Here is a 12,314-nt window from a genome sequence, read left to right on the forward strand (position 1 = left end):
CAGTGACCTCGAGTGACCATCTGGAACCTCCCTGGCTGCCCCTGTGTGCCTGCGGTTGTGTCTTTGCCTGAGAGAGCGCTGCCAACAATCTCTGCCTTGGGTCTCTCTCTGCAGCAGCTACATGGAAACAACATCCACTTCACCGATGGCTATGAGATCAAAGAGGACATCGGGGTGGGCTCCTACTCCGTGTGCAAGCGCTGTGTGCACAAAGCTACTGAGGCAGAGTATGCCGTGAAGGTAAGACCGTGTGTGCACGTGGGCTGTGCTGTGGGCGGGCACCATGCACCACTGCCCTGCCCCCAGCTGGCATGGCTGAGCTGGCCAGCCTCTCCCCCTGCACCATCTCACGAGCCCTAACACTACACAGTTGGCTTTGCTTTGATATGAGGTCACCCATTCAAAACTTATTTTGCAAATCATAAATATTTTCAGTTTTATTCAACATGTAAGTACTGACCAACTTTAGCACTTTTGTATACAGAATACCCTCAAATAAAAGCTTTGGGTGCCCAGGGTTTTGGAAAATACAACTGGGGTATGGGCACAGTGTTTGAGGGAGGAGGGGAGAGGAGGGGGGAGAGGAGGAAGCTACAGTCACCAAAAATTAAATCAAAGAAAGAAATAGAGGCATAAACTGGTAATATCTGGGCAAACTTAAGCAGAGGGCCGGTACTTTTACTCTCAACCATCGAGAAAAGTAAATAGTAAGAATTATCTAAGATTATCTAGAATCCGATCTCTACATATAACCTTTAGCCCCTGTAATTATTGCTAGATTTGGTATTTGATCTGGAAATCCCAAATACCAGTTTCTTGAGTTTTCTGGTTGGTAAAATGTGGATGAAAGCTAAAGTTTCTGGCTAAAAACATAACCTAACTTATGTAAAAAGCGTCCCCCGTGCATTCTCTCCACAAGAGAGCCAGAGATGCTCTAACACCACTGCTTCCCCACTGAACTGACCTCGAGACCCTGGAGACGCCAGGTCCAGCCTGTGGCGTCATCATGACCAGACCTGAACGTGTCTGCAGCTCGTGGTACTGCACCTGCCCTACACCAAATATGTGGGGACACACGGAACCTGTCCAGCAGGCAGTGGTATAAAAGGAGCAATTCCTTCCATCGTGATTTTCCTAAGCTCAGAAGACATTGTTCGAAATGTTGCCTACAGGGAGATGACCCCCTTCCTTCGCAGGTAGCCCACACTCTGTGTTTCTTGCACTGAGAAAATATTCCACTCTGTCAAAAAAAAAAAAAAAAAAAAGAAAAAGAAAAAGACACCAGCCAAAAACATGAAAAATAAAACAAAACAAAACAAAAAACCTAGGCCCTTTGGTCTAGTTTGGGTTGAAAATTGATGACTTTGACAATTGTATCTTGAGGGACACCTGGGTGGCTCAGTGGTTGAGCGTCTGCCTTTGGCTCAGGGCGTGATCCCGGATTCCCAAGATCGAGTCCCACATGGGGGTCCTTGCAGGGAGGCTGCTTCTCCTCCCTCTGCCTGTGTCTCTGCCTCTCTTTTTGTGTCTTTCATGAATAAATAAATAAAATCTTAAAAAAAAAAAAAAAAAGAAAAACCTGTAAAAAAAAAAAAAAACAAATGTATCTTGAATTCCTCAAGCAAGAAAGAATGTTTGAAATACGGGGGAACAGTTTGTGCATTGCACGGACAGACTCCTGGCACCCCACCTGCCCAGGAGCCCAGGAGTCAGGAGCACGTTACCAGGAGCCGAAGAAAGGAGTGCAGCGCGATTCCCGGGAGCAGTGGGTCCAGAGTGCACACGTACCGCCAACAGGTCCCAGCGTCCTACAGCAGGTGCGGCATGGTGTCGCCAGCGGTCACCTCTGTGGCCCGGGCGTGTGCGGCTCCATGTATTTCCAAGCGTGGGGTGATGAGGAGTTTAATTTCTCCTCTTCCTTGGGAGAGTCCAGCGGAGTGTGTGCGTGGACGCCCCTGTTTCCCCGCTCAGGTGCAGCTCCCATGGGCAGGTGCGCCCGATGTGGGGCATGCACCTGCACTCTGCCCTGGATGAGAGGATCTCATCCGTGCTTCAGAACCTACGTCACACATGCTCCACATGCCTGCGTGGGCTTCCGAGAATTTTTTCTGCCTGGGTCATTTCTCGAAGAATTCCTTTAGGCAGCTTATCGGGTGACCGACAGCAATCCCAGAAACAATCACCGCTTCCAGTGAGCACGAAGAAATGCATCTATTGTTCAGCTGGCTCAGTGACCACGATGCCCTTCTAGAAAACAGCCTGCCTCTGTGAGGCTTATCAGCTATGTTTTGTGCCTCTGAAAAGAAACCTCGCATTGACAGAGGCAGTGGTGTGTTTCCCCGTACTGTCCCCATATCCAGCTCTCCTATAAAAACACCGTCTGAATTCAGCTTTGTTTCGTGTCTCTACCTTGGTCCCCGAGTGTCTCGTTGAGGCCACACCGTGCTGGGAACATCCGAGGCATCTCACCCCGGGGCCCACGAGCCAGATGCGTAGCTGCAGCTTCCTGCAGCAGAAAGCCAGGTCCTGCTCCATCCTGTCCCTTGCTTTTTTTCCAAGCCTTGAAGTTCCCCGGACAAACTGAGCTGCTGGACCTTGCAGGATTTCCCTCATCAGCACTGAGACCACAGTGGGTCGTCTGGAAGGTGTTTAAATTCGCCAAACGCAGGCAGGAGCGTCAACCCTCCGCCGCACAGGCCCCGGGACCCAGAGCTGGGTCAGGAGCCCGTGCGCGCTCCTGGTTGGAATCACAGCGTCATTGCTCTTGGTTTGGATCTCCTTCAAGGGCAAAGGAAGTGGCAGGAGTTTCAAGGCAAAGATCTCCACATTCAGGATGGGCCCATTTGTTACCAAAATGTTTTCACATCCTGCAGATCGCTCCTCCATCTCGTTTTCAGTATTTTCCGGGTAGAACATAATTGAAATAGTCTGTGGCCTCTTACTGGGTCAGCTGAGTGGTGGATGAGTAGCAGTGTCCCCGCTGAGGGAGGAACTTAGCAGCAAAGCTGAGTAGGCCTCGCAACAGGGCAGCGCTGAGAGCGTGGCCTCTGATGCTTGGTGTGCAGTTGGACCTCAGCTCCGCAGACGTCCTGTTGAGCCTTGGCGGCCGAACTTGGCCCCCGGCATCCCGCCAGCACACGAGCAGGGGCAGACCCAGCCATGCACGTTCTCGCATGCACGGAAAAGGGTGTGTTTCATTTTGAGACACGGCCTAGTCAGAGCCAGTCGGGGCCCCCACACCCCACTGCATAGGGGATTCAGAAACCTCCCCTCTGCGTAATGAGCAGAAAAACGTACGACGTAATGAACAGCAACTTTGAAGAACAGTGGGATGCAGCCAAAGGGCAGGGGCTTCTGTTTGGGGCAGTTGTAATCGGTGGGGCTGGTTTTGCTCCTGACATCCTGGTTTTCACACTGGGATGGGAGGTGCCACGGGGGCCTGGTGGACAGAGGCCGGGGATGCTGCTTATAGTGTCCTGCACCAGGCGGCTCCCTCCCACCGTCCTCCACAGTTACCCAGCCCATGATGTCATAGAGACCTTCAACCTAAAGCCTCCTTCGGGGATGTGGGGCGGATATCTCACGCAGATAAATTCCAGCAGACTGATATTTGGGAGATGAGGGTGGCCTGTCTGGCAGGCGTCGAGTAGCAGGGGGACAATCTGGAAGAGCTCTACTCAGGGGCAGGGCAGGACCCCTGGCGGACGGAGCAGGAACTGCCAGCGCTGCAGAGACCAGGCCTGCAGCCTCCAGCCTGGGAGCCCGGGCCGGATATGGTCATTCTCACATTCCCAGAAATATCATCCTGTTTTGCTTTAAGCGTATTTTTCCGTCTTATAGGTGCCTAATTTTGCCACTGTAATTACTCTGTCATCACTTTAAATACATTTAAGGCCATATTTCAACCTCTCTACCCAAGTATATTCCCAGTCAACAAGATTGTTGGTTTTGCATTTATTCTCAGCTGTGTTTTTCTGTGCAGCTCTTAGAATGAGTGAGAGCAGGGGCACCTGGGTGGCTCCGTGGTTGAGCATCTGCCTTTGGCTCAGGGCGTGATCCCGGAGTCCTGGGATCGAGTCCCGCATTGGGCTTCCTGCATGGAGCCTGCTTCTCCCTCTGCCTGTGTCTCTGCCTCTCTCTGTGTGTCTCTCCTGAATGAAGAAAGAAATTTAAAAAAATAAAATAGGATTAGGGAGGCCAGGTCTAGCAACCACTTAACAAAACCTTTAGCGCAGCATGCGCACAGTAGGGACTCAGTGCATGCTGGTTTGGAGTCTGAATCCGAGGCTCGGTCCCTCCCTCCCTGCCGAGATAGACAAGGCTGGATTGCCCAGCATCTCCCAGTGGGAGAGCCTGGCCTCAGGCGGTCAGGCAGGTGCTGTCCCTCAACCTGCTCGAGAGCACCACCTGGAGCTAACGGCATAGGACATCCCACCGGTGCACCCGCCTCATGCTGATGGAGCAGATGGGAAAATCCTTACGTCCTCTCTTCCTCTCCTCTGTGTCAGGCACATTATGGTGGAACAGATGTGCCCCACTTTCTCAGCACCCGGGCTGTTTCCGTGGGGCACGCAGCTCAACAGTCCAGTGCACGAACCAAGTTCACCTTCGCGTTCACAGCCAGCCCCAGAAGGCGAGGAGAGGAGATGCGCTTGTACAGGACTTTGAAATGACATGACACAAAACTGCACAGATGGCTGGGCACGAGTGCACCTTTCTTTTAATTTGAGGTTAACAGGGAATCACTTGTGATGTGCAGAAGGTAACTTGGATTGAGCCGCACGTGAAGGGGAGAGGTTTATTTGAATCGAAAAAAAAAATCATTAGTGTTCTCTCATTCCATCAAAGGTGCTGTACACACCTTACACGAATTGCTGAAGAGGGTCGCTGGTTTTTATGTTTTGGAGTCTTTGTGGCTCGGCATGATCTGGCTCGCGTTCTAGACAGCCTAGGAAGCCAATTTGTCTAAAAGGAAGGGCTCCTAGCCGTGTGTTGTGGGGAGAGCCATGGGAATATATCAGGGCTCATTCACTGTGGAGAAGCTGCCTTGTATCTGTCAATGTCCCAACTTCTCAGGAGCCCACGTAGGTGCAACCAAGAGGCAGTTCGCAGATGGTGTCTGCAAACAACTGGGGTGTGTACCGATTGCAGGACAAAGAACCAACACGCACACTCGAGGAACCGCTCCTGCCACCTGGATCCTCAGTTTCGAAACACAAACATCAGTCATGATGCAACACCTGAAGTTCATGAGACCAGGAACAGCAAGCCCTAGATAAAATTCAGATTTGTTTAAGATTATTTATTTATGAAAGACACAGAGAGAGAGAGAGAGGCAGAGACACAGGCAGGGGGAGAAGCAGGCTCCATGCAGGGAGCCCGACGTGGGACTCGATCCCGGGTCTCCAGGATCACATCCTGGGCTGAAGGCCGTGCCAAACCGCTGAGCCACGGGGCTGCCCGATAGAATTCAGACTTAGCCCAAGTTCTGTTAGGACGACCATGATGATGACAGGGACGGCACTCGCCGTGTGCCAAACTCACTGAACCCGAGACACTCTGTGTGTTAAGCCAGCCGATGTTCACGGCACCATGATGACATCCCCTCGAGGGCACAGAGGCTGACAGCCTAACAGCACACGCAGGGACACGCAGCCTGTAAGAGGCACAGCCGCGGTCCATCCAAGTGAGCTGCCTCTCACTTCCAAGGGGCGAAGCCCGAAGCCTCCACTCCAGCTCACTTCCATGAATTCAGGGAAGCATGAGAGGTCACCCAGGTCATGAGAGAATGAGACAGCCACACAGGGCAGATGGGGTGGGGCGGTAGTAAATGTAAAGCCCAAGTCTCGGGGTCTGCAAGGAAATTGTGTGGTTTGAATGAGCCTCTAAGCTCCCTAAACGTTACAGCGAAGGTGGAACTGGAGAAAGTGGGGGTCCCCGTGACCCTGGATCCAAGGGGCCTTTTCTTGTGTGTTCCCTGCTGTTCTCCGGCTGCTGGCTCTCATTCCCCTGCCTTTGTGACGGGGTTGATTCCACCTGGTAATCTAGGCGATCCCAATGTCTCCAGTTACTCAGTCAGGTTCCTCCTGGAAACACAGCAACTTATCTGTCAGCTCCAGGTGTTAGGATGCGACTTCTTTGGGGCCCACATCCTGCCTTCGGGGCCCCAAGACACCCTGCAGCCCCCAGGCCCACCTTTGCCTGCTTCACCCTCTTCCACACAGCAGCCAAAACCCAGTCTTCACAACGTACATGCCGTCTCCTCTCTCTGCTCAAGATCCCTCCTGTGGTCTTCCGTCCCACTGCCGGGGGGGTTAGGTGGGCAGCAGCCACCAGCAAGGCCTGTTACCTGTCCCCCTCTCGAGCCCCCTCTCCAGCTGGACTCAGCTCCCCAAGCTATTACCAGAACACCTGATGCTGTCACCTGGGCGACAGGCTTGCCTGCCCTGGGCCAGCACTTTCCTCCCCGAGACCCAGAGCCCGCCACCTCATCTCCAGGGGTCCCTGCTCTCCATCGGGGCCTCCCCACTGTACCCCGACCCCCCTGTGGCTCCTGTCCTGTCACTCCATGCTCCATGGCCCCCATGTTTAACCTGACATACTGCATACCTTGTTTCCCATCTGTCCACCCCCACTGAGATACTTGGTGGTGTCAAGGACCAGGGTGACTATAAAGAGAGAAATATCAGTCAGGAGCTTTCCTTCACATTCCAAGTCATTTCATGCCTTTCTTTGGCTTTTGTATTGTCAGCGTTGACAACACAGGTGTCGGTAGAGCATTTCTTGTCCATGGAACACATTTTATTCTGCACAGAATCCCTTGTTCACTAGGCCAGTTGCATTCATTCCTTTTCATGATTTTGTTATTAACATTTTTTTGGCGGCAGACACACGGGTAGGTTGTGGTTGAGAACACAGACCTGTCCTCAGGGATCTCACAACCTGGCCACTGAGGTGTTTTACCGATCAAGGAACCGGAAGCTGCCACAAAAAGTGCCATGTGGCTGAAGAGTCTGAAGCAGAATGTGCTTTGGGCGTCAGTGTTTCCTGCTGGCCCTTGTCATCTGCAGACAGACAAGCGGACACCTCCTCATCCAAGTCCTGCAGGCTGGAAGGTGCATTCGAGGGATGGATGGATGCCCCTCGTGAGCCACGGCCAGCTGCTCCTGGAGGGACCTACAAGCCTCCTCTTCAGAAGCATCTTGTTCTGTTATTAGAAGAACTCTAGTTTGCTTTAGCAAAACACTCAGGTGAAAGTGAAGTAAGATCCTTACAACTATGAGAGTCTGTGTCACCCAGTCCTTAATTCTAGGGGAGCTGGGCACCTAGTCCTTAATTCTAGGGGAGCTGGGAGTCTGTGTCACCCAGTCCTTAATTCTCCGGGAGCTGGGCAGGTTGTCCTGACATGGAGCCTGCCTTGTGCTCTCAGCAGACTGTTCACAATAGCATTAGCGTTCCTGTGCTCATTTTTTTTATGTGTAGGTAAGTTCTCCAAAAATGCAATAGGATGGAGACAAATGTTTGTGATGAATAGAGCTTATTTTTAGAAGGAAAACTGACCAGCATGGAAATCTTAATTTCTTCCAAAAGGAGAGGCTTCAGTCAGTAGAGCATGAGGCTCTTGATCTCAGAGTTGTGAGTTCAAACCCCACGTTGGGCATAGAGCTCACACAGATAATTAAATAGAAAGGAAGGGAGAGAACGAGAAAGAAAGGAAGAAAAAAGAAAAGGAAGGAAGGAAGGGAAACGACACAAGAAGTGCACCTGATGCGTCTGTATCTATATGCTTCACCTGCAGAGACAGTCTGTGTGCCATCCCTTGTGTCACAGGTGTGCTCACTGAGCCCCGTAGATGTGCAGCAGGCTGGAGAGTGACACCGTGGAAGGCTAGTTGACCGGCTATGGTTGGGGGCTGAGCCCGGGCAGCATCCTGCCTGCTGTCTGCCACCACTGCTGGTGAGAAGGACAGACGCCGTTCCTCCCGACTCCTTCTTTGTGGCCCGCCAGGGTCGTCTGAGCACCAGCATGGGAGAGAGCCGGCCTTGCTCAGAAACACGTTTGCTGAGAATTTCTTTCCTGGTATGTTGCTGCAGAAAGATTATATACAATGCAGTATTCTTCTCAGAATAAGGAAGTTGATCCACCACCAGTGCTTTCTTGACCTAGAAGCAAGTCTAACGATGGCAATCCCAGAAGACCGAGCCCACGGAGGGGAACTTCATTCCTTGACGTGTCTAAATAGTCTGCTCAGGACCTCTCTCTGGGCCCTGCCGTCTGGGCCCTGGTACAGACCAGCTTGGGCTCGGGGACCAGTAATCATGCCTCATGGCTCAGCATCTCTGTGAGGACTCTTCTTACTTTTTGAAAACAAAATTCCCAGAAAAAGACTTGTGGGTAAAAGCAGCCAGCACTTGCTGACAACGGTCAGGATCCAAACTCTGGGTCTGCCCAGAGCATGCAGCTGTGTGGGCCCCTGTCCGTCCTGCCCAGACCGGGGGGAGGGTGGCAAGCCAGCGGGGCAGCTGTAGGAACCTGTGCCAGCCGAGGATCTACCAGAGGACTTCCCTGCCAGGCTGGGTGCCCCAACCCCCCTGTATACCCACCTCCCCCCTGCCCTGTGCCCAGAGGCCTCATCACAGTACCCTGCCTTGCCTTTTCTCTGGCTTCCCGTCAGCTCGGCCACAGGGAGACACCACAGGAGGAAAGAGGAAGGTTCAGCTCCTGTTGGACACGCTGTGTGCACAGCCACTCCATCTGGCCCCGTAACTGCCTACTGGGCCACTGGCAATGGAGAAAACGCTTCCTACTTCCACCTCCATTGTGAGGGTGACAAAACAGATTTATACTACGAATACACCTTCTTTATCATGAAATTTTATTTGAAAAAAACAATGAATATACCACTATTTTTTTTAAATCCACTAATGTATTTTAACCTTCTCAAATTTCAAAGAGACAGTTACAGCCCAGAGAGATTAAACGATCCCATGGGCCATTAGAGTAGAAGTGGTCCTAGAACCCCACTGACCAGCACTCAGTCCAAGCAGAATATTAAGGAACCCCCACTCTGCTGAATAAGCCTTCAAAAAGGCTCTCCCTTAGGGGCATCTGGGTGGCTTAGTCAGTTAAGCATCTGCCTTTGGCTCAGGTCATGAGCCCCCGGTCCTGGGATCAAGTCCTGCGTCAGGCTTCCTGCTCAGCGGGGACTCTGCTTCTCCCTCTGCCCCTCCCACCCAGTTCATGTGCTCTCTGTCTCTCAAAATCTTTTTTAAAAAAATTTTTAAGAGGCTCTCCCTTAGAACAATGTATTATCCGTTAGCAATCCTGGTGCCCACGTGAGAACTTTATTGGAGTTAAATGCAGCAAAAGGAGAAAAATGTGTCAAGAAAAGGAGCTTTACTTTTTGCTTAACAACACGCATCACTGGGCTTGCAGTCTTGGGGCGCCGGTGTCATTGGAGCTCGGCTGGAGAGATGGGGAGAGGAGCGTGGGCACCGGCACCGGGGTGATCTTTCCTGACAGCGGAGGGAAGGGACGAGGGGTGTCCGGGGCAGCGTTCCAACAGTGAGTCAGTTGCTGCCAAGCACTCTCTGTGTTCATCTAAACAAAAGACTGAGTTTCACACAAAGCTCTGCTTAGAGTCTTTGACATGAGAGAAAGTCAAAGCAATTCTCCTTCCTACTCTGGTAGTCAAATGATTGCACATTCTCCAAATAGCAAATAGTTTTAAATCAGGGGAAACTAATATTCAAGAACAGTATGAAGGACTTCCATTCTGAGTGTTGTTTCTAACACATGTGCTTGGGATTTTCTTGGATGGGGTCCTCTATCACCACCAGTTCCGTCCACATAAAAGTGGGAGCGAGGGCGTAAGTAAAGCAGAGATAGCAGCCAACAGATGACCCCTGCTCGAAGTAGGCTTCTCTTCGCTGACACCTCATCCTGTCATTGGAAACCATCTGTTTTCATGGGTGGAAGGATTTTATGTGTCATCCTACAACGTGGGATACAGACGCTGGGTGGCCGAGGGGAGGGAACGTTTGTGTGTCTAAGGCCTAGCAGTCGACTCGGGATCCCCGCCAGCCGTGGCGTCTCTTGGGGGAGAACCTTGCACTTGCTCACCCTCTGTTGCTGGTGTGTAGCCACAGAGCAAGGAGAGATGCAAGCAGCAGCTGGAGGCTCATTTTGGCCAAAGAGCTCAGGCCACCGACTCCGAGCCCACCGTGGGGGCTGAGAGCACCTTGTGTTATTTGGCGGTGCCTATGTGAGCTCCTCAAACCCACCCTCCTCTACCCAACCCTGTAATAGCTTAGAATTCACGTCTGAGGCTTATGCCTGCTTTTTATAAATGTCTCTCTCATGCAAGAGTTGGGCAAGAGGATTGCCGTGAACGTCTAGGCCGCTGTCCCGGGTCCCCCTTGAGCACGGGCTGGAGGGGAGGAGGGGTGGGAGGGGTGGGAGGGGTCCGCGCCGGCTGACACCGTCCCAAAGCCTCATGTCACATGCTCTGCTTGTTCCAGATAATCGATAAGAGTAAAAGAGACCCCTCGGAAGAGATCGAGATTCTCCTGAGGTACGGGCAGCACCCAAACATCATCACCCTCAAAGACGTAAGTGGTCGTCACACTGCAGCGATGCTGTTTGTGCTTCGCGTTTTTCACCTGGCACCAAAGCTCGCGTTGGTCTGGTGCAGGCTCTCTTCGTGGTTCCACCACGGTGGCTGCCCCCCAAGGGCCCCCCAACTCTGGCTCTGGCCGCGTGCATCCCAAAATCACCCGAGTCGTGGGACTGCTCACCCCCATCCCTCTGACAGCACCACCCCCACTCCTCCCAAGTCAGATAATGTGGAATATAAGGGAGGAAGAGAATGCTGGTGCAAATTCTAATCCAGATGTGTTATTATTTTTCGGTGCCATTCCTAAACGTTACAGAAATGGAGAGCGTGGAGTGGATGAGACGGGGCGGGGTCAGACCCGAGACCCCAGATCCTGGCTCCGGCCCTGGGGCTCCTCTCAGCTTCCTTCTTCTCTACTGGACAATGAGGGGTCCCGGCCTGGGAGAGGAGCGGGAGCAGGAATCCACCCCATCGGAGGCACAGAGGACGGGGCTGTGGTGTTGGGGCCACAGGGGAGACAGTTTTCACCTCACCACCTTCACCCTCACACTCCAGAATGACTCCAGTGTCACAAACCCAAAACCTCAAGATGTTGAGGCCACCTCGACTTCCCCTTGGGCCCCGTCATTTCTGGAGCAAGGGGACTGCAAAATACTAGCACAACATGGATGAAAATGTGAAACAAGTGCCTAGGGTAACGTGCTTCAAGTGAACCCAGCTTTCCCCTGTGGGTCTCCGGCACCTCCGCCCATTTTGGTGTTGATTTCTATGTTAAGATCCACAAGCAGAAATTAGCTAATTTGAAAATTTCCTAAGCTTTTCAAACCACATTTATCATGTTGGAGTGAGTGGTTCTGAGGCAAGGATGCCATCGTACATACATTCTCAACATCAGAGAGCGTTGGGTTTTTTTTTTTTTTTTTGAGTTCATAAACTGGAAATGAATACACCGAAACCAACTTTACATCTTGCAGCTCAGGGTCAGACAAATGATTTTAGTGATTTGTTCTGGAAACTCACCGATTCGTAAGCTAAAAATCACTCATGTTTGGGTGCTCTGCCCCATGTCCATGAGGTCCTTCTGGTGCCTGGGCACCGATGGGCAGGGCGACAGGTGCCCACATAAGCGTGTCATGAAAAGAGCCAGAGCAGAGGGGTTGGGGGGCTGTTGGTTTTTTTTTTTTTTTAAGTTCATGAGAGTGAAGGTGGTGTAACAAAGCTCTAGTTCCATTGCTTCTCTGAGACAAAAGCTTGGCTGCAATGTGGCAGGTCCTGCCTGCCTCTACCTCGCTTCCCTGCCTGGACTGGGCTCCAGATGCTCCGAGTCTCGTCCACTGTGCCACGGCAGGGAGGGCCCCTGGGGGCTGCTGGACAGGTCACTGCCTGCTAACGAGACCCCCTCCAGGGGGGAGCACACCGAAGGCTGAAGCGCCCTGCTCTGGAGAAACCACGGTGGCAGCACGGTGCTCTGCGCACAGCCCAGCCCCACCTCTAAGTGTCTCCACGGCCAAGAGGGGGCCGAATCGGGATGATTTGTTTCAGCTAAAATCCCACCCTTGCAAGCTCCTGGCCTCGCTGACTCATCCCCTGCTTTGCAGCAGATTCTGCAAGCTGGTTTTCTCTAAGAGCCCCGTCGGGTTGTGACTGGAACGGCCATCCACACTCATTCACTTCTTTTCACCCAGAGCCTTGTTTTTAC

At 52.2% G+C, this 12,314-nt stretch overlaps 1 protein-coding gene across 6 annotated transcripts in view; it reads left to right on the top strand.

The window, feature by feature from the left end:
- The window catches only part of RPS6KA2 (ribosomal protein S6 kinase A2), a 347,615-nt gene that overhangs the window by 318,906 nt on the left and 16,395 nt on the right, over positions 1 to 12,314 (top strand). For all 6 annotated transcript variants that reach the window (XM_072766322.1, XM_072766327.1, XM_072766333.1 and 3 more), the window contains 2 exons: positions 115 to 240; positions 10,521 to 10,610. In XM_072766322.1, coding sequence (XP_072622423.1) covers positions 115 to 240; positions 10,521 to 10,610 — 216 coding nt within the window. The remainder of the gene's footprint in view (positions 1 to 114; positions 241 to 10,520; positions 10,611 to 12,314) is intronic.

Source organism: Vulpes vulpes, chromosome 1 (assembly GCF_048418805.1).
Source record: "Vulpes vulpes isolate BD-2025 chromosome 1, VulVul3, whole genome shotgun sequence".
NCBI lineage: Eukaryota > Metazoa > Chordata > Mammalia > Carnivora > Canidae > Vulpes > Vulpes vulpes.